The sequence below is a fragment of the Panulirus ornatus genome, chromosome 20 (genome assembly GCF_036320965.1).
Source record: "Panulirus ornatus isolate Po-2019 chromosome 20, ASM3632096v1, whole genome shotgun sequence".
Taxonomy (NCBI): domain Eukaryota; kingdom Metazoa; phylum Arthropoda; class Malacostraca; order Decapoda; family Palinuridae; genus Panulirus; species Panulirus ornatus.
Window position 1 is genome coordinate 58319684 of NC_092243.1, and position 24843 is coordinate 58344526.

General features: G+C 39.4%; 2 protein-coding genes across 14 annotated transcripts in view; both read left to right on the top strand.

The window, feature by feature from the left end:
- Mo25 (calcium binding protein Mo25) overlaps window positions 1-6685 on the top strand; it is a 97967-nt gene extending 91282 nt beyond the window's left edge. For all 12 annotated transcript variants that reach the window (XM_071675003.1, XM_071675004.1, XM_071674994.1 and 9 more), the window contains one exon: window positions 4706-6685. In XM_071675003.1, coding sequence (XP_071531104.1) covers window positions 4706-4996 — 291 coding nt within the window. In that variant the 3' untranslated portion in view covers window positions 4997-6685. The remainder of the gene's footprint in view (window positions 1-4705) is intronic.
- Window positions 6686-22016: 15331 nt separating this feature from the next.
- LOC139756042 (lipopolysaccharide-induced tumor necrosis factor-alpha factor homolog) overlaps window positions 22017-24843 on the top strand; it is a 106016-nt gene continuing 103189 nt past the window's right edge. The window contains exon 1 of one of the 2 annotated variants that reach the window (XM_071675010.1): window positions 22017-22148. The gene's annotated coding sequence lies outside the window, so the exon portion shown is untranslated. Of the gene's footprint in view, window positions 22149-22401; window positions 22559-24843 lie in introns of those variants that run through there. The other variant, XM_071675012.1, reaches the window with a different exon arrangement.

Sequence of the window (24843 nt, forward strand, 5' to 3'; positions counted from 1 at the left end):
AGAGTATGTTATCCGGGAGAGCAAGATTGAGTATGTTTGAAGGAATAAGAGTTCCAACAATATTATATGGTTGCGAGGCATGGGCTATAGATAGGGTTGTACAGAGAAGGGTGGATGTGTTGGAAATGAAATCTTTGAGGACAGTATGTGGAGTGAGGTGGTTTCATTAAATAATGAAAGGGTAAGAGAGATGTGTGGAAATCTAAAGAGTGTGGTTGAGAGAGCAGGAGAAGGTGCATTGAAATGGTTTGATATGAAGAGAATGAGTGAGGAAAGGCTGACAAAGAGGATATATGTCAGAGGTGAAGGTAACAAGAAGCAGCAAACCAAACTGGAGGTGAAAGGATGGAGGGAAAAAGATTTTGAGCAGTCAGGGGCCTGAACGTACAGGAGGGTGAGAGGCATGCAAGGAACAGTGAATTGGAACGATGTGGTATACCAGGGTCAATGTGCTGTCAATGGACTGAACCAGGGCATGTGAAATGTCTGGGGTAAACCATGAAAAGGTCTTTGAGGCATGGATGTGGATAGGGAGGTGTGGTTCGGTGCGTTACACACAACATCTGGAGACTGAGTGTGAACGAATAAAAAGATGTTTGGAAGGAGGCAAATAAAGTGCGTAAGACAAGAGAACAATGGGAACATCGGTGAAGGGGGCTAATAACAAGTAGTGGTGGAGTGAGTATTTTGAAGGTTTGTTGAATGTGTTTGATGAGGTGGCAGATATAGGGTGTTTTTTTCGAGGTGATGTGTAAAGTGAGAGGGTCAGGGAGGATGGTTTGGTAAACAAAGGAGAAGTAGTGAAAGCTTTGCAGAAGAGGAAAGCCGGCAAGGCGGTGGATTTGGATGGTATTGCAGTGGAATTTATTTAAAAAGGGAGTGACTGAGTTATTGACTGGTTGGTAAGGATATTCATTGTATGTATGGTTCATGGTGATATGCCTGATGATTGGCAGAATGCATGCATAGTGCCATTGTATAAAGGCAAGGGGATGAACGTGAGTGGTCAAATTACTGAGGTATAAGTTTGTTGGGAGAGTATTGATTGAGAGGGTAAAGGCATGTACAGAGCATCAGATTGGGGAAGAGCAGTGTGGTTTCAGAAGTGATGGAGGATGTGTGGATCAGGTGTTTGCTTTGAATAATGTACGTGAGAAATGCTTACAAAACAGATGAATTTATGTGTAGCATTTATGGATCTGGAGAAATCATATGGTAGAGTGGATAGAGATGCTTTGTGGAAGGTATTAAGAGTATATGGTGTGAGAGGTAAGTTGCTAGAAGCAGTGAAAAGATTTTATCCTGGATGTAAGGCATGTGTATGAGTAGGAAGAGAGGAAAGTGATTGGTTCCCAGTGAATGTCGGTTTGCGGCAGGGGTGCGTGATGTCTCCATGGCTGTTTAATTTGTTTATGGTTGGGGTTGTTTAGGCGATTGGCAAGTATGCAGTCTGTTGTGGATGAGTCTTTTTATCTCATAGTAGAATATCTGATCAAGAGCGACTGTATGATTTTAGACCATCAGGGCATTGTATTAGGTATGAGTATGCAGCTTTTCTAAGTATTTCTCACATACATTCTTCAAAGCAAACACCTGATCCACACATCCTCTACCACTTCTGAAACCACACTGCTCTTCCCCAATCTGATGCTCTGTACATGCCTTCACCCTCTCAATCAATACCCTCCCATATAATTTACCAGGAATACTCAACAAACTTATACCTCTGTAATTTGAGCACTCACTCTTATCCCCTTTACCTTTGTACAATGGCACTATGCACGCATTCCGCCAATCCTCTGGCACCTCACCATGAGTCATACATACATTAAATAACCTTACCAACCAGTCAACAATACAGTCACCTCCTTTTTTAATAAATTCCACTGCAATACCATCCAAACCTGCTGCCGGATTTGTATGTACCATTTATGGATCTGGAGAAGGCATATGATAGAGTTGGTAGGGATGCTCTGTGGAAGGTATTAAGAATATATGGTGTGGGAGGCAAGTTGTTAGAAGCAGTGAAAAGTTTTTATCGAGGATGTAAGGCATGTGTACGTGTAGGAAGAGAGGAAAGTGATTGGTTCTCAGTGAATGTAGGTTTGCGGCAGGGGTGTGTTGTTTAATGGTTGTTTAATTTGTTGTTTAATGGTTGTTTAATTTGTTTATGGATGGGGTTGTTAGGGAGGTGAATGCAAGAGTTTTGGAAAGAGGGGCAAGTATGAAGTCTGTTGGGGATGAGAGAGCTTGGGAAGTGAGTCAGTTGTTGTTCGCTGATGATACAGCGCTGGTGGCTGATTCATGTGAGAAACTGCAGAAGCTGGTGACTGAGTTTGGTAAAGTGTGTGAAAGAAGAATGTTAAGAGTAAATGAAAATAAGAGCAAGGTTATTAGGTACAGTAGGGTTGAGGGTCAAGTCAATTGGGAGGTGAGTTTGAATGGAGAAAAACTGGAGGAAGTGAAGTGTTTTAGATATCTGGGAGTGGATCTGGCAGCGGATGGAACCATGGAAGCGGAAGTGGATCATAGGGTGGGGGAGGGGGCGAAAATTCTGGGAGCCTTGAAGAATGTGTGGAAGTCGAGAACATTATCTCGGAAAGCAAAAATGGGTATGTTTGAAGGAATAGTGGTTCCAACAATGTTGTATGGTTGCGAGGCGTGGGCTATGGATAGAGTTGTGCGCAGGAGGATGGATGTGCTGGAAATGAGATGTTTGAGGACACTGTGTGGTGTGAGGTGGTTTGATCGAGTAAGTAACGTAAGGGTAAGAGAGATGTGTGGAAATAAAAAGAGCGTGGTCGAGAGAGCAGAAGACGGTGTTTTGAAATGGTTTGGGCACATGAGAGAATGAGTGAGGAAAGATTGACCAAGAGGATATATGTGTCGAAGGTGGAGGGAACGAGGAGAAGAGGGAGACCAAATTGGAGGTGGAAAGATGGAGTGAAAAAGATTTTGTGTGATCGGGGCCTGAACATGCAGGAGGGTGAAAGGAGGGCAAGGAATAGAGTGAATTGGAGCGATGTGGTATACCAGGGTTGACGTGCTGTCAGTGGATTGAATCAGGGCATGTGAAGCGTCTGGGGTAAACCATGGAAAGCTGTGTAGGAGTGTATATTTGCGTGTGTGGACGTATGTATATACATGTGTATGGGGGTGGGTTGGGCCATTTCTTTCGTCTGTTTCCTTGCGCTACCTCGCAAACGCGGGAGACAGCGACAAAGCAAAAAAAAAAAAAAAAAAAAAATAATGAGTATGCAGACCCCTGTATTAGCTTATTGCAATAGCATAGGGGAAAGTAAATGAGAAGAAAGAGAATGGACGTTGCTTTTCTCAATTCTGCTACAGCAATAGGCAGAGGAAACCAAGGAATTTTTCTGAGGTAGCAGTACAGTTAATTAAGGGTGGAACAGGAAGGTGGATCAATAAGATTTTAACTAACAAAAAAGTCAAATTCCTTGGTGCTGTTACCATGATTGAGTGGATAGTGAAGGATGAGGAAGGTCATCAATGTCTCACCGAAAAGTTTAGACCTGGAAGGTCCCTATCTTACTTTTTTCTTGAGAATATCTTAAAGGATCTCTCCTGTATGCAGGACTCTGTCTCAGAGAAAAAGTTTTTCCAGTCTTCAAAACTTAATTTCTGGTCCTTTGTAGAAGGAAGGTGCTTGTACTTCATTTGTATCATAACCAGAGTAACATACAGGAGTTTTCAGCATATTTAAAGTTTTACTCTGGTTTTAGTTGTTAAAGGTATGAGAAAAGGCAGCAACCAAAATTATTTGGGGAGGACTCATGAGTGTTCCACCATGCTTTAGATTCAAGAATAAGCTGTCTGTGATATTAGGTACATGATTTGTGTTTGAGAAGGGGGAGTTGAATTGTGAAGTGTTAGGACAGATGGAGAATAGGATACATGAATTCAAATATTTGGTTAGTGCCATCAGTGTGGATGATGGAATGGAAGGCAAGATATCATAAGGAGAGAAAAAGTTTTTCCAGTCTTCAAAGCTTAATTTCTGGTCCTTTGTAGAAGGAAGGTGCTTGTACTTCATTTGTATCATAACCAGAGTAACAGACAGGAGTTTTCAGGATATTTAAAGTTTTACTCTGGTTTTAGTTGTTAAAGGTATGAGAAAAGGCAGCAACCAAAATTATTTGGGGAGGACTCATGAGTGTTCCACCATGCTTTAGATTCAAGAATAAGCTGTCTGTGATATTAGGTAGATGATTTGTGTTTGAGAAGGGGGAGTTGAATTGTGAAGTGTTAGAAGGACAGATGGAGAATAGGATACATGAATTCAAATATTTGGTTAGTGCCATCAGTGTGGATGATGGAATAGAAGGCAAGATATCATAAGGAGTTTAGGGAGAGATGAATATTTCTAAATTTCTAAAAAACAGAATATTTCTAAATTTCTAAAAACAGTAATATAAAGGGAAAGCAGTAATCCAGCAGCAATACCTCAATTTTTTTATATTTTCCACCATAGTATTCTTCAAGGTATAGTATGTATAATAAAAGATTGTGTAATATTAGCATGAACATTTAGGGCATACTGGTGAGCAAAAGAAACTGAAAGACTATTTCAGTTTTAGGTGAAAGAGGTCAGATAATAGGGAAGAACAAACTTATGGATTTTTTATGGATTGTTTTTCTGACACAATGATACATAACATTTTTATGAAAATATTCATTATTTCAGGTGATGAAGCGGTATATAAGTAATCCTGACAACTTAAAATTGATGATGATAATGTTAAAGGAGAGATCCCGCAATATCCAGTTTGAAGCCTTCCATGTATTTAAAGTGTTTGTTGCCAATCCGGACAAACCACGACCTATCCTTGAAATCCTTCTGCGGAACCAAGACAAGCTTGTAGAATTCTTGACACGCTTCCATACAGACCGCTCTGAAGATGAGCAGTTTAATGATGAGAAAGCCTATCTAATTAAGCAAATCAAGGAACTGAAACCTCTTCCTCCGGACCAGTAGTTTTAGTGGACTTTAAATGATGGAGTGGCAGCATTAGTGGTAGCTTGGGTTCTGTCCAAGCTGCTGGTGATTGAACCATGTCATTCAGAGAGAAGCTTATGAAGTGTGGAGCTTCCTTCAAAACATCACAAATACCCAGTCCTGCCCTTGGATCAGCAATTGCAACATTGTTTAGCAGCCTCTGTATTATGCCTTAGTGATCTTCAAGTTTTGCTAAAAGGATACCTGAGGCAGTGCTCATAGCATGGCCCTTGATAGTTACTGAACAGCTTCTTCTTGTTGAGGTCAGTCATAGACTGTAATGTAGTCTTGGACTGGTTTACTCAGCATGATATTGTCCATGTTGGGGCCAAAGTGAAGCTATTTATTCATCCTTAACCCTGCTGCAAAGGGCATTCCAGATCTTATTTTATAAGTTTTTCAGTATAAGATAATGGTCTGAGAGTAAAGATTAGGAGGCAGGGTGTCCCTTAGCTGTTGATATAGATAATATTTTCTAACAGTCTCATGGTTTGCTTGAAATTTATGATAATGAGTTCATCTTCTATAGATGAAAGTAAATTAATATTGAATTATTAAATAATACTAACATCTAGCAATTACAGGTTCTTCATTCTGAATTATTATTGATTGAGCTGCCACTGTAAAACTCTTATTGTGCAGAATAAAATCCTTTTATAATATTTGTACATATACATGTGTGGAAAGGGATGTGATTTATATAGGACAGTGTTGGTTAACATACGTAGAGTTAATGATTCCTGCAAACGTTGTTTTGTTTTGTGTAATATTTCGGTACTTAAGGTTATGTAAAATATTCTTTCAGAGAATGTCAGAACATCAGAGCAGCCATAATTTCTGATTTGTGTAGAAATTAATTCCCAGTTTTAAATGCCACTGACAACCTTTTTATTCTGATTTAGAAGGTTCACATTTATTAACATGAGAACAAGCCTTGGGATGTTAGATTTTAGTTTGAAATAAAAAGTTAAAAGCTTCAGTAATTAGTAACAGATTTAGACTGAACAAGTTAAATAATCTAGCATGACACCTTTAAATCATTTATATAGGAAAGCTTAAAAGAAAAACAGCAGATGCATGGTGTTGTATGAGGGGGCTTGAAGACTAGTATGCTGAACAGCTATGCTTTACAGGAGAGACTTAGTGAATAGCACACTAAATTTTTCAGAATGGAGAAGGAATCTGCCTGGGATATTAATGACTGTACTGTTTGTTACTTTGATTCTTGGTAAAGGACAAGCATCATTAAGAGGAGCAATTTGTGGATGAAACAAGTTGTAATGCTGCCACAAGTATAACATATGGCATTGTGATACATAATTCCAAGGGAAAGTGTCTTAGATTTTGCATCAGTGGTTTTCAATCCAGTCCATCATGATGAATTATTTATATGACTGTTTTGTTTCTGTTATGTTCAGTTTGTTATTGAAATTGATTTATTATTTTTGAAATAATCACCAATGTTAACTATCTTTAGTTTGGATTATGTAGGGTGCTTCATCACAATTTTTGCAGTATGTGGCAAATTTCTAGCAGAAGCATTTGGCACATTAATAGTATGGAGTTAATTTTACTTTTTTATGGATGAATTTTAATTTATACGAATTTCAACATCAAAGAAAATTGGCTAGTGAATCCATGCCAAAAATATATGAAATAAACATCCAAGTCAATATTTTCCTTGTCCTCCTTTTGTGAATGAAGTGGCTGATTAAACAGATTTTTTTTTTTTTTTTTTTTTTTTTTTTTTTTTTTTTTTTAAAGGTATAGAATATTTCAGCACCATAATTACCCTATCTCTTCATACCAACACTTTATCTCATGTCACATACACTGCTGACTTTCAGCTTGCTTGCAGGTTACTTCAACAACTGCATACACTCCCCTCACTAAGATTAACCCTTTCAGTTATTCATTTTTTTTCATGTTTGTTTTATTGTCTTCACTGCATTTACTACCACACCATACTTTGTCTAATTTTTTCTCGCATTGATCTACCTGCCTCACAGCACATCTTCCTAAGGCATATCAACGAAACATAGCCACCTTCTTCCTTTCTCTCGTGTTCAGAGTCTAAGATTCAGAGCCATACAACACTGTCAGGACTACCGTGTATTTGAACATACTCATCTTTTCCTTTACAAACACTGACCTATTCTTCTACATACCCCTTAACATACCCATGTCCTTAAAGCTTTCCATTCTGTGACTCATTTTAGCCCACTTGTCCAATTGCTTGTACATCCACTACCAAGTACCTAAAGCACCATTTCCTCAAGGTCTTCCCATTTAAAATCACACTCTGTCTCACCTCAGTGCTTTTTTTTTTTCCTTCTTTTTTTTTCTCCCTTATTCATTATCTGGCTGTCAGCTGTAATACATTGAAACCACAGCTCCCTGTCCATAATTAGGCCACACAGACCTTTCCATGGTGTATCCCAGAAGCTTCACGTGCCCTGGTTCAGTCCACTGAAAGCACATTGACCCCTGTATACCAAAACATTCCAATGTTCTCCTTGCACACCTTTTACCCTCCTGCATGTTCAGGCCCTGATCAGTCAAAAGCTTTTGCACTCCTTCCTTCCATCTCCAATCTAGTCTTCCCATTCTCCTTATTCCCTTCCCTTCTGATACATATATCCTCTTTCTCAACCTCTCCTTACTCATTCTTTCCACATGTCCAAACCATTTCAGCACATCCTCTTCAGCTCTCTGAACCACATTCTTTTTATTACCACACCTCTCTTACCCTTGCTATATTGACTAGATCAAACTACCTCACACCTCATATTGTCCTCAAACATTTCATTACAAAAAAAATCCACCAACCTCCACACAGCCTTACCATGCTTAGCATCTATATAATATTGTTAGGACTAAAATACCTTCAAACATTCCCATTTTTGCCCTCCCACACAACCGTCTCTCTTTCCTTACATTTTTCAGTGCTCCCACAACTTTTGCCCCTTTCACCTACCCTATGACTCTCTTCCACATCCATGGTTCCATTCACTGTTATGTCCACTCCTAGGTATCTAAAACACTTCACCTTCACCAATTTTTCTGCATCCAAATTCACATCCTAACTAAAGTGTCCCTCAACCTTGCTAAACCTAATAACCTTTCTTTTATTCACATTTTCACTCTCAACTTCCTCCTTTCACACACACTTCCAAACTCATTCACTAACTTTTGCAGTTTCTGTCAAATTTGCCACCATTGCTGTATCATCAGCAAACAGCTGACACTTCCCATTCCCTCTCACCCCCTACAGATGTATTTTAATTTTAAACTTCCTCCTTTTACATATATTTCCAAACTCGCCAGATTCCAGTGTTTCTGAAGTCTGTGACCAGAACAATCAACTGCAAATAGTAACTGATCCACCACCTGTTCCCCACTTTTCCCAACATACTCCTCACCTGCCATGCACATTTACCATTCAAACTACCCTGTCCACAAATATTAAATAGACACTGACCTGAAATTTCACATGCTCCTTGATACCAGAACCTCATACTCTTCCAATCTGTGACTCATTTTGGCCACCTTGATTCCATGTGCTTCCACATCCATTCTCAGGTACCTAAAGCACCATGTCCTCCAATTGGAACTCAAAAGGGGTGGCCATGGCAACAGAGTCTCCATAAGTATAGAATTCCAGTGCTGCTTTTTAGCCCTTTAGTGCATCACTCTTAACGGGCCACTGGTAGGGCAAGTCTAGCACAGTGTTTGCAGAGGCTCCTACCAAATGGAAGGATAAAGTGAAAAAGAATTTTAGTGACCTTAGCCTGAACATGCAGGAGTGTGAGAAGTGTGGACAGGATAGTGTGAATTGGAATGATGTTAATGGGCTGAACCAGGGTAAATGAAGTGTCTTTGGTAAACCATGGAAAGGTCTGCGGGGCGTATTTGTACATTACACATGATAACTGGAGAATGGGTGTGAGCAGATGCAGCTTTTCTTCATCTGTTCCTGGTGCAACCTCACTAACACAGGAAACAGAAATCAAGTATAAAAGAAAAACAAAGAAGGTACATACTGCTTCTGAGTTAGCAAGGTAACAAGGAACAAATGAATAACAGCCTCATAGAAATACATCAACTTTTTATCTAACGGATAATGTACTAAAACCAGCATTTACAATTCACAGCCAAGTCTAACAGATAGATCACTATGATTCATCATAAGAAATGTTTATACTTGATCGCAGCATCCTGAAGACAAAAAAATGGACTCATTTAGTCACATCTACCAAAACCAGAGTCAGTCCACAGTCAAACTCAACAGAACACAGTGACTTCCCTGACCACATCAATGTGTACAGCCCACTCACAGTACACTGCCTCCTGTATACCATGCATGCCTGAATGTTAAGGGACAGGTAACCTAAAGCTTCTTTCACTTAATCCACCCATCACCTCGGTCTTGCCCTCCCCCATGTTCCCTCAACTTTTGACGTGTATCTTTTTATTCAATCTATCTTTGCTTATCCTCTCCATATGTCTAAACAATTTTAGGACATCCTGGTCAGCTCTCTCAGTCATACTCTTTTAGTAGCATTCCTCTCTCTTACACATCACAGGTGGTTCATCTCCAACATGTTCACCCTCTTCAGTTCTTTTGCATTCAGGTTCCATTACTTTCATCCATACAAAACTGTCAGGACAATTATATCACCTAATATACCCATCTTTTCTTTGATGAATACTACAGGCAAAAGTTTTTTCTCATGTAGAGTGGTTGAACATCTCATATACAGTAAATGCTTTCTTTTTCTTTTCTCTCAAAAATGTTTCCGATTACCTACATGAGTAAAAGTAGCACCCAGAACAGATAACTGTTAATACCTTCAAATTAAGGCTAAACAAATATTTCACTGATATCTGTTAAAAGTAAGTTAACTACTAATCATGTCTTTCATTTTCAGAATCCAGACATGGTTATTTTTTCATTTTTTTCCTGCTAATAGTTGAGTCTGAAAAGGAGGTGCCCTCTGCTTTACCATCCTGTTTCTACCATTATTTTCAGGCCTATACAACAAATATCCTTGTTATGGGCCCTTAATTTTTCCATGTACTGCCTGAATTTGTAATTCTTCCACATATGCCTCGATGTGGTCATGCTTAGCCTCCTTTCTGACCTGTCAGCCTCCATGGTTCCATCCACTGCCAAGTCCACTACCAAGTATCTAAGGCACTCCAGATCATCAAATTATCCTGTTTCATCCCTCTGCTGCATATCACTGCCTTACTTTTCTTCACATTCACTCTTGACTTTCTCCTTTCACACACTGTCGCTAGTTCTGAAGCTTCCCTCAAGTCTGCCACCAGAACCTTGTCATCTCCAAACAGCAACTGATTCACCTCCTAGGCCCCATTATCCCTAGTAAGCTGTAGATCTACCCCCTCATAAACAAATTATCTTCAGTCACATCACACAGCTTTAAAGTAGGCCCACCTATACTGACAAATGCTCACCCTGCTTCCTCCCTGATCACAAGCACACCTTAATTTAATCTCTTGGTAAAAACTCCTCTCTTTGTCTCACAATTTTCCATTTACCACTCTGTTAAACACGTCATACTTTCTCCAATCAATAAAGGACTTATGCAAGTATTCTTGTGCAAATTCCACAAAGCAAACACCTGGTCCATACATTCAAAAGAATACAACTTAAAACTCTGTGGTTAATGAGTATACATCACCTGTTGTTGAGTTTATCCTTAAAGTTGTGCAAGACAGAGAGGACTGTATTTTGCGTGTGTGAATAAATTGCTTATAATCTTCCATCCACCCATACTATTGCTGAATTAAAAGAAAGAAATGCACAACACCCTAAGAGATATAAAACAACAGAAGCAGCATTTAGTAGATGACTGAAATGTACACATTCCTTAGATTAACAAAGGTGCTGAGTAGTTAATAACATAAGATGCATACATCAATGAATAGTATTACTCCTTTTGGGTAGAATAGTATTTTGCTTTTCACAAAGTTTGACTGGCAATTACAGTAACAGTAATTCAAGAAATATTATTAGAAATGTAAAAGAAGTTATTAATGATGCCTTCATTTAAGCAGGATCACCTCTTGTATATTGTGCTTACATTGTATCATAAATATGAAATGGAATATTATCCTCACTCCATTTCCAGTTCAATGAGATGGATCAGGTACACATTGCCTCTGCAGCTTTACTCCCTCCTTTTTTTTTTTTTCTTACATCAACCCATGTCATGTGTTAAAGTAAAACAAGTTCACATGTATGTTATATTTTATATGCTAAGTTGATCTGTGAATTGCATCCATTGTATTTGACCCCCAATCATTCTACTGACATCACCTGAAATATCCTAACACCTATCCAGTCTTCCCTGGCCAACTTTCTGCCCATCGCCTGCCATGCAATCTACATGACCAATCCTGAAAGACCTCTTCACACCCCATAACCTAACATCTTCATTCCATCTATTACCCTAATCCCCACTGTTATGCGAATTGCCCATGTCTGTTCTTTTTGACATATCCTGACTTTTATACATTTAGGTTTTGTATTCTTACATCAACATTGCAATGAATACTCCTTGTAAGTTTTTACACATAATATTCGTTTTTTTTTTCTTTAAACTTAAAATGAACCTCAACAAATTTTTACCCCCGCACAATCTCACATTCCAAATTTTACTCCCAAACATGTAAATTCATCCTCAGCTTCCAGTTTTTCACCATGCAAACTTATCTTACAATTCAACCACCCTTCATTATTCACACACTCTCAGCATTCTCATCCACCCCACCATTTTATCCAACTCCAGCAACTTTCAATCTGTTTCTCCATGATTAAGAGCTATACCACAATTAACCTTCCTCACTCATCTTCTGTATTGTCTCAAACAAAAAAACATTAAATAAATATACTGGCATTATCAAACCTTGGCACACTCTTAATTTATTTCAACCACTCACCTATATTCCTACTTGCTGTCAAAGATGCATTATCTTCCATTATGAAAGCTGTTATTAGCATTAGCCAATCTTCCATACACACCACATAATAGTCTATTCTTCCAAGTGCTTTTATTGCTCTAGCTGACATCAAAACACCAAAGTTTGGGATTAAAAAGTCCTATCAACATATGTAAAACTGAACTTTGTTTTTAGGGAGTTGGAAAGCCAGTCAATGTTCCAATCTATTCCCAGCCATGCAAAGATTTGGCTGGGAACTAAACCGACTTGTCCACATTGATGAGGAAGCCTGCTTTATGAAAGGTCTCCAGAACTTAAAGCCCTTGTGTGACACATTCCTCCTTTTAAAAGGAAAATCACTAAATGTCAAGGAGGCAGCTTCAGAGGGGATGAGATTACAATCACAAAAATTTGAGGGGCTATGCATAAACAAAACGGCACCACTTTGGATTGCCTAGCCTTTGTATCAGTTTGAAAGCCAAAATCTTTTTCATTTTGAGATTTATTAAAATGTGCCAATAAACAAATTTTGTCTATGCTGATTGTCCAGTTGTTTCACTGTAAGACATGGCAAACATTTTGTAAAACAGTCATTTTGAATTTGTTCTTTAAAATGTAGACGTTTAGAAAAGAAAGTTCTAAATCCTTTTTTGGTTTGATTCCCTCTTTATTTTATTAGGAGAAAATAGTATTGCTAAAAACTGGACCCACTCAGGTTCTATGACTTCCTTGATCAAAGAGCTTTGCAAAGCTTGGACTTGCTGGGTGGTTTCAGATTTCCAACCCCATTGTCAACCTCTTTTAAAACAAGATACACCCAGGGTCAAATTTCCAAAAATCTTTAAGTATTGGAGATGATCCTTGACAGGTGAAGAACTATTTAGAGGTAAATCTGTCTGAAGACTGCAATCAAAGGCCCTGAAAGGGCTGCCTAGAAGGGCACCTTATTTTAGTGAAAAGTGTACAGGGCAACAAAGTCTCCTGAAGGCATTCCTTTTTACATTGCAATAAGAGAACCCCTAACTTTCTGGACCTTCTCTTTACGTGCCTTTAAAGAGGCATGTTTAATGACAGCAATTTTACCAACACAACAGTTGCAGATCTAGTTCTAAAAAAGAAGAGATTGCAATAACTAACGATTCTCCTGTATCAAGATCAACCATGGTTTGTTTTATACACAGTTGCCTATATATGAGATCACAGAAAAGTCTCTTGTCAAGGAACTGAGAGCTGCTTTAAGGCATACCTGAAGACCCAGTGAGCTCCAGTTCAGTAAATTATTGCCATGAAAGGTGAGGATTCATAAAGGATAAGAATGTCTGTGGAGAGCTTAAGAAGGATTTCCAGAGTGATGTGAAGAAAAGCATTAAACAACATACAGGCTCAACATCAAATTTGATCCGACTTGGTAAGGCTTCTGGAGATACAGTTCAGTTATGAAACATGGACTCTGATTCCCAGGCAGATTGAGCATATTTATCTTTAATCATTTTACTCTAATGGACATAGCATGTCAAGATCTATCTCTGTATCTATCTGTCTATCTAGGACATTGTAATTAGGGTGTCTCCTTGGGTGTTGGATGGTGGGCGTTTTTCAACTCCAAAGAATATATGCCATGGCACATCTGCCCACTATCTACTAAGTATGCCAAAGGCACATCTGCCCACCACCTACCTAGTACTTTTAAGAATGCTCAAGCAAAGGTCTTAATTTGTTTGTCTTAAAGAGTCTGTTTTCTCAGAGCCTTTAAACATATCAAGATTAGTCAGAAAATCCTCCAGGGGTTAAAGGAGGTCTGGAAGGGTGAAGAATAGCCTTTGTCTCTCTCCAAGGGGAGTGTTAATGGTCTTTGGAGTTTCAGAAATATCATCTACAAATATTGATAGCTGCCTAATAACTGTGAGGGCTTGTCTGTCATCAACCTGGTTATTTCAAAGAGAAAACTGCAAAAGTGTGACTTATGAGTGCAACCAAAGGGATTCTTCCCATGAATTTATCTTCAACGTATACAAATCTTTAGGCAGCAAGTAGTTTCCATGCAAACAGATATCAGATTTGACTGTTAAACACAGGATATTGGAGGTTCATTTTTTTTTCAAATCAAATTAGTTTCTGAACCAGACTTCAATGAAGCAACCTTAACATGAAAATTCTGAATCAATGATACCTAGCTTAAAAGACATGAAGCAACCCATGGCTTATGAAGACTTATCAGAGGCTCTTGATCCATTAAAGGGGGGGTGCTGAAAATTCTTTTGTAGAGAGAAAGGTTGGGCATTTAACAGCAGAATTTAGTTGTGAGGTGTGAACCCAGCCACAACAATTTTTAGAGAGACATGGATCCAGTGGGTGGATCTGAATATTGGTAGATTTGAAAGGGTATCCTTTACTCTTAAGGAAGGCTATCAGGAGGCTACACGGGGACAGGGACATTTGTGTGTAAACTGGAGCAGGCTTTGTTTGCTTTGCCATTTCCTGGGAGAAAGAAAGTCCAGCAACATCCTCAAAAAGAAAGTCACCCAAAGCTCTGACCCAACGTCATACATCACACAAGGCTCAGTTCAAAAGAAGGGGTCTCTACCCCTCTTTTACTTGTATCTGAAATAATGGGCTCTTACAAAGTCCGCTTTTTCTCACACTGAAAAAGCATGCCAACAAAAGAGCCAAAGTCCATTTTCGTCACGCCAAACATATCTCAGAGGTGAAGCATTTATATTGAAATATATGAAATTGTCATGGTAAGCACACTTTACATGGGGTGATTTGCATCAATGCAAGACTTACAGTTGGCAATACTACACACTTTGATCTTGACTACAAAAGACACTTCCCCTAGAGGATTACTAGATCCTATGGTGAGGGAGATGATGTGTAAGCTACGTTAAGGAAGAAGCCATAAATCATAAAACAAAATGAAAAGCTGCTGAGTCTTCTCCCTACCAAGGTGTGATTCCCAATGATTGTCCAGCACCAAATTAAGCTAGTGGGCAGATAACTGTGTTTTTGCAACATGGTCAGAGAATCAGTCTAGGAAGCGTTTGCAATTATAAGCAGTATTGGCTCAGGTGGAACCCTAGCTAGGAAATTTCGGTGGAGAAAGTTTTCCTACTCTCGGGGTGAAGCTCTTCCCTGTGTATCTATAGACAAGACTGTAAAGTGACACAGGACCTGAACTGTGAGACAGTAATGATAATCCATGTTCATGTAAGTGACCTAAAGTATCATCGGCAGGCTGGTACAGAATGTCGGTTATCGCTGTATCCCTCAGTGATAAACAGCTCAAGTTTAAGAAGTGATCTTGTTATATGCACTCGTTCAAAGATAAGATCTTATCATTACACCATGATTTTTGAGTTGCTGCTTCCCAAAAAAATGACATTCTATTAGTAAGGTAGAAAAGGTCCGTATTTACCTGTAAAAACATGAATGCTTACCACTGCAAATACCGACATATTCACCGGGGCAAGGGACTCATTGGTCTCATATAAAGTATACATATATATATATATATATATATATATATATATATATATATATATATATATATATATATATATATTCTTCCTCAAATCCCCCAACGATGAGTCAGGGATAGGGATGTATCACATTAGTAAGGTCCTCATACGGTACCCTGTCGAAAGATGAATATCGTAGGAGAGATAGCCAGACTCTTATGGCAGAAGAAATTGATATTTAAATAATATTTTTCATACTAGGTGGGCCTTAATTGCTCTAGCTTTGATTCCTGTGTTGGGTTCTCAAGAAGAAAACATGGAAACAAGTGATATCAATATCTTCCGAGGAAGATAACTAAAGGTACTGAGGCCTCAGCTAAATGGTGCCACGGTATGATAATACTAATAATAATAATAATAATAATAATAATAATAATAATAATAATAATAATAATAATAAATATAGAAAACCATTTAAAGGGAGAACTTGACGATTCCGTAAGGCGGCCTGGTCTTCCAGTATATCACAGTATGGGACATGCCAGTTAACACCAAGCCATAGGATCAGCCCCTCTCAACTAAAAATTAGTGGGGGAAGTTATCTTAGTCTACAAGTAGCTCCCAAAAACTCTTTGTGTCTGTGAGAAAATACAAATTTCCAGAAATATGACACTTCCCCTCCTCCATCCACAGACCAAGGTTGTTTATCAAGGTTATCTGAGGTAAATAGGACAGAACCAAAGTGTGAGGCTTTCATCATCTGACATGTCCCTCAGTAACTCAACCCAAGGGTCGAATCACTGTTTCCTTACTATATACCACTGCGACACCACTAGAGTCCCTGCCTCTCGTGTGACATGTACTTAAAAAAAAAAAACTCCCAAAAGGACAAGAAGAAAAATGAGACTTGGATAATCTGTATGCTAGTATGGGATCTAGGGGAGGGGGGAAGCACAATAACTGCCGATCCCACCAGCACCAGCGGTCACCAACTCGACGCTGTAAGATACCAACAAAAAGACAACTGGTTAAAATAAACAAACTACTACTCGAATTTGCTATAATGTCGCCGAATATATACCACTTATAGAATTTAGCTGTCAGTAAGTTACTGAACAGGGAATTAACAAACACGTGAAAGAATAATGTAATGCTTAGCACAAAGAACAAAATGCGGTAAATTTATATATAAATAGATACAATACAAATACATGAAAAATATCATATGCAACATAAGACTATCACATAAACGGAAAACAAGAAAGGATGCTGATAGATGATATCGGGCTAACTACAATTGCAGACGAATGTCTGACCCTCATGCAGTTCTGAGAAATTGTAGCCGCTTGGCAGGGTTTTGTTTCTTTCACACTAAAAATAAGTTGACAGCAAATGATTGTCATGTTTTGGAGGATATTAGGAGTGTTTTTTCTTTAAAATATTCTACCTCTTTATTTGCCATCTATTCCCAAAGCCGTCCATCATCCCAGGACTGCATAATAAGAAAATTAGGTGCCCAAGTGTAAGCTCAGTTGGAATGCCTCTAGTACAGACCACTCTCCTCCTTACGTAATTCCTTTAAAATCATCAGATAACTTACTTCACGATTTTCATGATATTCTTCTTCACTTTCCTCACAAACTGATACATTAGTGTTACTCCTCATTACTAAGGTCAATCCAACAATCTGAGCGGTTTCCGCGGGGTCACCATATAGGAGTGACTTGTAAGTCGACGGGCATGCTCAACCTTTTGAATTCCGCCCCATTTCCCTGACGAGTTGTTTGTGCAAAACTTTTGAGAGGATGATGCTCATCAAACTACTATATAGAATCAAAGAACATGTGTAACGTAGTATTGATGGTTTCACACATGGGAAAAGTGTACACAAATGTATCATTTCTTTTCAAACAGTTCATGGGAACATGAGGCATAGGTTTTTTTTTTTTTTTTTTTGCTTTGTCGCTGTCTCCCGCGTTTGCGAGGTAGCGCAAGGAAACAGATGAAAGAAATGGCCCAACCCACCCCCATACACATGTATATACATACGTCCACACACGCAAATATACATACCTACACAGCTTTCCATGGTTTACCCCAGACGCTTCACATGCCCTGATTCAATCCACTGACAGCACGTCAACCCCGGTATACCACATCGATCCAATTCACTCTATTCCTTGCCCTCCTTTCACCCTCCTGCATGTTCAGGCCCCGATCACACAAAATCTTTTTCACTCCATCTTTCCACCTCCAATTTGGTCTCCCACTTCTCCTCGTTCCCTCCACTTCCGACACATTATCCTCGCCACATATATCCTCTTGGTCAATCTTTCCTCACTCATTCTCTCCATGTGCCCAAACCATTTCAAAACACCCTCTTCTGCTCTCTCAACCACGCTCTTTTATTTCTACACATCTCTCTTACCCTTACGTTACTTACTCGATCAAACCACCTCACACCACACATTGTCCTCAAACATCTCATTTCCAGCACATCCATCCTCCTGCGCACAACTCTATCCATAGCCCACGCCTCGCAACCATACAAAATTGTTGGAACCACTATTCCTTCAAACATACCCATTTTTGCTTTCCGAGATAATGTTCTCGACTTCCACACATTCTTCAAGGCTCCCAGGATTTTCACCCCCTCCCCCACCCTATGATCCACTTCCGCTTCCATGGTTCCATCCGCTGCCAGATCCACTCCCAGATATCTAAACCACTTTACTTCCTCCAGTTTTTCTCCATTCAAACTTACCTCCCAATTGACTTGACCCTCAACCCTACTGTACCTAATAACCTTGCTCTTATTCACATTTACTCTTAACTTTCTTCTTTCACACACTTTACCAGTCACCAGCTTCTGCAGTGAGTGCTCAAATTTCAGAGGTATAAGTTTGTTGAGTATTCCTGGTAAATTATATGGGAGGGTATTGATTGAGAGGGTGAAGGCATGTACAGAGCATCAGATTGGGGAAGAGCAGTGTGGTTTCAGAAGTGGTAGAGGATGTGTGGATCAGGTGTTTGCTTTGAAGAATGTATGTGAGAAATACTTAGAAAAGCAAATGGATTTGTATGTAGCATTTATGGATCTGGAGAAGGCATATGATAGAGTTGATAGAGATGCTCTGTGGAAGGTATTAAGAATATATGGTGTGGGAGGCAAGTTGTTAGAAGCAGTGAAAAGTTTTTATCGAGGATGTAAGGCATGTGTACGAGTAGGAAGAGAGGAAAGTGATTGGTTCTCAGTGAATGTAGGTTTGCGGCAGGGGTGTGTGATGCCTCCATGGTTGTTTAATTTGTTTATGGATGGGGTTGTTAGGGAGGTGAATGCAAGAGTTTTGGAAAGAGGGGCAAGTATGAAGTCTGTTGTGGATGAGAGAGCTTGGGAAGTGAGTTGTTCGCTGATGATACAGCGCTGGTGGCTGATTCATGAGGCATAGGTACACCATTATTTTTTTTTTTTTTTACCTAAAAGCTGCATTTGATATTGCCATTAGGCAAGTTATCTTATGAATTAGCAAAAATTGATGTAAGTGACCGGCTCCTGTAATGGATACTCGGCTATCTCCCTAATAAAAAGTCATCTGTGCTGTTTCAAGGCTACAAAAGTGAAGTTTAAGACATGCTACTAGACAATCCTCAAGGTGGAGTGCTTAGCCCCACTTTGTTCACTGTACTGAAATGCATTATTGAAATCGATTCCACAGTGTCCCAGAAATATCACTGTTAGTTATGCTGACGATATTCTCGTATATACCAAAACATATAGTGAAATGCAAACTATCCTTAACTGCATACACATCGCCTGTGAAAGCCTTGGTTTCATCATATCTGCAGATAAAACTAAGGTGTTCAATAAACTAATTGGTAATAGCAGGAGCGGACCATCTAAGTTGACAATTGGTGGGAACCCAATTTACTGTCTCCTTTAAATATCTTGGAGTCTCAGTTCCATGTGCTGCAGCTAGTGTGCAAAAACTAAATTGACAATGCACAGACTCAGAGGTCTTTCAGCTGTTGTTGGTTACAACCCTAATTATGGTGCAAATGCCAGAATTGTTGAAATTATGTACATAGCTTATATTACGTCCCTAATAGATTACCACGCACCAGTTTTGGTCCTACATAACACATATAGCTCCTCACATTACAAACTTGATTCCATCGGTAAGTGTGTATATCCAAGTTGATTTCTTTTTCTGGGATTTACTGTAAGTAATTCGAGTCTTACCTAAGGCACTGAATCATGGTTTCTATTGATCTTAAATTTCTCTAATGCAGCCATCGGAATGAATACGTCTTCCCTGTTGGGAGGCCAAACTGTCTTAAATAAAGGCTTTAGTGAGTATGAAATTCGTTAGTGTCAAGTTTCTTACCTCAATTGTCCCAGTCAACCGTTAATCTTCATCCTTTCAGTTTCTCATCAGTACACAGCAGTTAGGTTGTGCAAGATATCTTCATCAAGCTTGTGAAAGATTTTTGGGACAAATTTTCAGTCAAATCATTTGTAACTACACCTTCAGCCTGTATAGACACACTCCCACCCATTCCTTGCCTCCAGTCATAATTCACACTCCAGATGGCATACCGACCTCAATGCTTCGTGCAAACTTACCTCTTCTCTCCGAAGCCCTGCCAACCACAACCATAATTCACGCCAATGTGATGCAAAAATGCTTCATCGAACACTTCTAACATGCATATCACTCATATCAGTCAATCAGTAACAAACACAAGAGAGCAAATCTACTCCAGTAAAGTCTCCTGCCATGCAAACTTGGCTAGGCCAATTTCTTCCTGCAGCAACAGCCCTACGGGACCTCGGAATGCCTTGTCCCTGCTTCAACAAAAAAAGACTTTGCGGTATCTGTAAGTCAACTATACAATGCTTCCTCTCTCTTGCAGCAACTGTAGCAAACCCCGGGACCACGGCAACGTTTCCGATCTCCTGCAGATCAACATCACAAACACGGAACCACGGCAGTCTCTTCTCTTCCACAGCATTTGTTGCACAACCGCGGCATAGCCTCCTCGCTCTCTCCCACAGCATCTGTAGCATAACCACAGGATCATGGCGACGCCTCCTCTCTTGTGGCACCTGCAGCACTACTGCGGAATAGCCTCTTCTCTCCCACAGCTCAACCACGGGACGAAAACTACTCCCTCTTCTCCCTCAACACCTGTAGCACATCCACAGCAACACTTACTTTCTCATGCAGTATCTACAACACTAATACGGAACCACGGCAAAGCCTCATTCCCACATCTGTAGCTCAACCACGGAATCGCAGCATAGCCTCCTCTAACACAGCATCTGTGGCACAACCACGGAAGCACGACATAGCCTCCCCTATCCCACAGCATCTGTGGCACAACCACGGGACCTCGGCACACCCTTCCCTCTTCTGCGGGACCCATTTCATTCAGCACTTTTAGGGTCGTAAGGAATTTCCTATGATTTTTTTTTACCTAATTTGTGTGGAGAGAAGAATGCCCTCGGTCTGTCGGTAGAAATAAAGTGAACACAACAATTGTTTTTGAGTTCCTTTGATGTTATAATGATGTTAATGGTGGGAGGTTCTCTTGTAAATAAGGAATATGACAACAATAAAACAGTCATCACTGGAATGGGACATATGAAAGACGGTTAGTACCCTACACGAAAACTCGTAAATCTAAAAACTTTAAAAGATTGTGAGGCTTATTTACGCCTACACCGCTGTAACATTCTCTCCACTTAAAATAATTAGTAATCATGTACGCACACATGTCACGTAGTGCTCTTACAAGTTCTTCCTGTTTTATGTTCACTTGATTTGTTTTCCTTGTAAATATATGAATAGTATTATAAACTTCATTGACGTAAGTATAAAAGTAACTATACAGAAAATAGTTAGTGACAGAATTATCAAACGGGAACGATGGCTCGAGAATTTTCTAAACAAGTTGTTGTCTTACTTACGGCAAAGAGAAACAAATAGCACCTCATTCTTACAACCGTTTGTGACAGTTGCTTGTTGATTTTCTTACAACTCTTGTAAAATCTTTAAGGCAATTACATTTTCTATGTGTATGCAATTACCCAACTTCTGCAAAGATATTGCACTGATTTTTTTTTCATTGCGTAAAGCACTTTAATCACGTCGAATCTCATTATTGCAGTTACATGTGCTGAATATGGAAGTGAGTACATTAAGTAAGATACCAGCGGATACGTTCAACAAAACATATCACCTTTTAAAAAGATAAATCGAAAGTAAAAGTTGTTAACTGGAATATTCATGCTTTGACGCAAGCAGTTGTGACATGTCAAAACACATGTTGCATGTAGCGGGATCTAGCATCTTATCTGGCCCATTGGTGACGTCAACTCCCACGGTTTTGATTGGTAGTTGGATTCGCGAATACGCCAATGGACTGATGGTATTATTGAGTTCAAGTACTTATCTAACTTTGAATAAATACATATGTATTACAGACTGGAAAATAAAATCGTCCTGAATCATAATATCTTATTTTATACGTATTTCAATACTTGACTATTATTCTTACAATGCAGACAAAAATTATTCTCACTATTTTCATTTATCCATGACGTCATACCTCTAAAAGTTTACTCAGAAGAAACTCAGTAAGGGCGAACGTAGTCTGCGTTTTGTACGCATCTTTCTTCTACATACGTGGATCCCGTAAAAGTAAGGGCATTTATCTCTGTTATCAGTGTTGTTATGATACAAAGATAGTGCATGAGGTAATAGAATTGGTTGTCAGCTATATCCAGCCAAAACCGTTGAAAGTGTAATCAAATACAACTGGAAAACATATCGTAACCTCCAGACTATACTAGGACTTTGTGCTTAACAAATGCTCATCTGTAAAATTGTAGCCTTAAATTAAGCTAATAAAAGTCTCCTTGCCACTGGCAGGTGGTAGTCGATTGTTGATTTCACTAGTCTTCCACAGGACTGCAGCCTCTCTGCATTTACTTATCGAATAGATATTCTCATCCCCATGTCCTATATATATTTTATGAAGGTTATCTCGGTGTTTAGTGGCCGGGCCTGCTAAGGTGTGGCCTCCAGCAGCTCCTGGGCCTGGCCACTGAGTGCGTTTGTACACGGGTTGCCTTTATATTTGTTTATGAATGTGTGCTGTGTGTATTTGAGCAGGTTCATGTTTTATAGTAATTAGGTGTTACCGTACTCCGCCTAGAGGTTGCATCACAAGCAAAATGTGTACTTGGGCAAGGCTGTTATCTTTTCACAGGACAGAAAGTAGTACAGTCTTGTCAAGAACTTTTTGCTGCAAAGGAGTTTATCATTTCCAAACTCCTGCTTGGAGAGTATCCTTAAGTTGAGGTCCAGGGGTTGTATAATAGACATCTGTAAGTGGCTGTAATGATGACTACATTCCTCAGACAACTAAGCTTTAAAATTCTTTCATCTACATCTATACAGTAAGCTTACCTTCCTTTAAGAGTCATGTCTACAGGCACCTGTGGTGCTTTGATTGATTTTCTTTTCTATTTTTACTTCCTTCTTTCACCTATGGCCTGTGATTGGAAATTTTTTTTGCTCATGCCACAAAAAATTTTATGAAAAATATTTAATTTATTGATTATAAATACCCCATGACCAATTTCTGTGAGTCATGGTATTACCCAGGGCATTCCTAAAAGCTCCTGTGGCCCAAGGCTACACTGTTTCCATTAGCAGGGAAGTGCAGGTTCATTGACAATACTGTGCTCCAAGTGATGCAACCTTGCCAAAGGTTACTTTTGACTCATGATAGAACCTCTAGCAGGTGGGGTCTGGAAGTCAAAAAAAATTATACATATTGAAATATCCATTCATATACTCATTTATGGTTACTGCAGGACCAATTTTTTTAAGAGATTTGGTGTTACCGAAGACCTTTCTTAAGGCTCCTGCAGCCTGAGACAGCACTACTTCCAGTTGTAGGAAAATGTAGGCTCCTTTTTCATGTGAGATCACTGTTTACCATGATAACGAGGTAGCACAGCTCCCTCTCCACAACCAGGCCCCACAGACCTTTCTGTGGTTTACCTTAGATGCTTCACATGCATTAGTTCAGTCCATTGACAGTATGTTGACCCCTGCATATCATATCATATCAGTTCACAGTCCCATGCATGCCTTCACCCTCCTTCATGTTTAAGCCCAAGTTGCTTAAAAGCTTTCACAACATCCTTCCATTTCTTATTTGGTCTGTCTTTGTTAACCTTTCCTCACACATTCTTTTTATATTTTTAAACTTTTTCAGCACACCCTCTTCAGCACTCTCAACCACACTTTTTTTTTCTACCATACTTCTTTCTTACCTTTTTCATTACTTACTCGATCAGATCACCTCACTACACATATTGTCCTCATACATTTAATTTCCAACGCACCCACCCTCCTTCGCATAGTCTTATCTGTAGCCCATGCCTCACATCCATACATGTTAGGACAACTATACCTTCATACCTACCCATTTTTGCCTTCCCAGATAATGATCCCTCTCCATGCACTCTTCATTGCTCCCTTAACCTTTGACCCCTCACCCACCATATGAATCACTTTTTCATGGTTTCATTTGTCTAAAACACCTCACTTCCTCCAATTTTTTCTCCATTCAATCTCTTACGTGATAATGATAATCTTGCTTTTATTCTCACTTACTCTCAACTTTCTTCACACACCCTTCCAAGTTCAGTTGCGAACTTCTGCATTTTCCTACTTGAATCTGCCACCAGTGCTGTATCAATGGACTCATTTCCCAGGCCCTTTATTCCCCACAGACTGCATACTTGCCCCTTTTCCAAGACTTTTGAATTTACCTCCCTCACCATCCCACCCATAAACAAATTAAACAACCATGTTGACATCACAGACCCCCGTAGCAGACCATTCACTCTCCTTTCTTCCAACTTTTGCACATGCCTTACACCCATGGTAAGCACTTATCAATGCTTCTGGCTTTGTTCTTTCCACACTATCTATTCCCAAGACCTTCAATAAATGCCACACTCAGGTCCATACGTTTCTCTAAGCATTTCTCACACACTTTCTTCGAAAGCAAACACCAGGTCCACATTTCCTCTACTGCTGCTGAAACCACACGGTTCATTCTCACTCTGATGCTCTGTACATGCTTTCACTCTCCCAGTCACCACTCTCTTATACATCTTATCAGATACTCTCAACAAACTTATACCACTGTAATTTGAACACTTGCCTTTATCCCCCTTGCCTTTTTACAATAGCAGAATACATTCCACCAATCCTTAGTCACCTCACCAAGATCCATACCTACTTTGAAAATCGTAATTAACCAAACCACACTCCCTTTCTTAATAAATTCAGCAGCAGTACTATCCACTCCAGC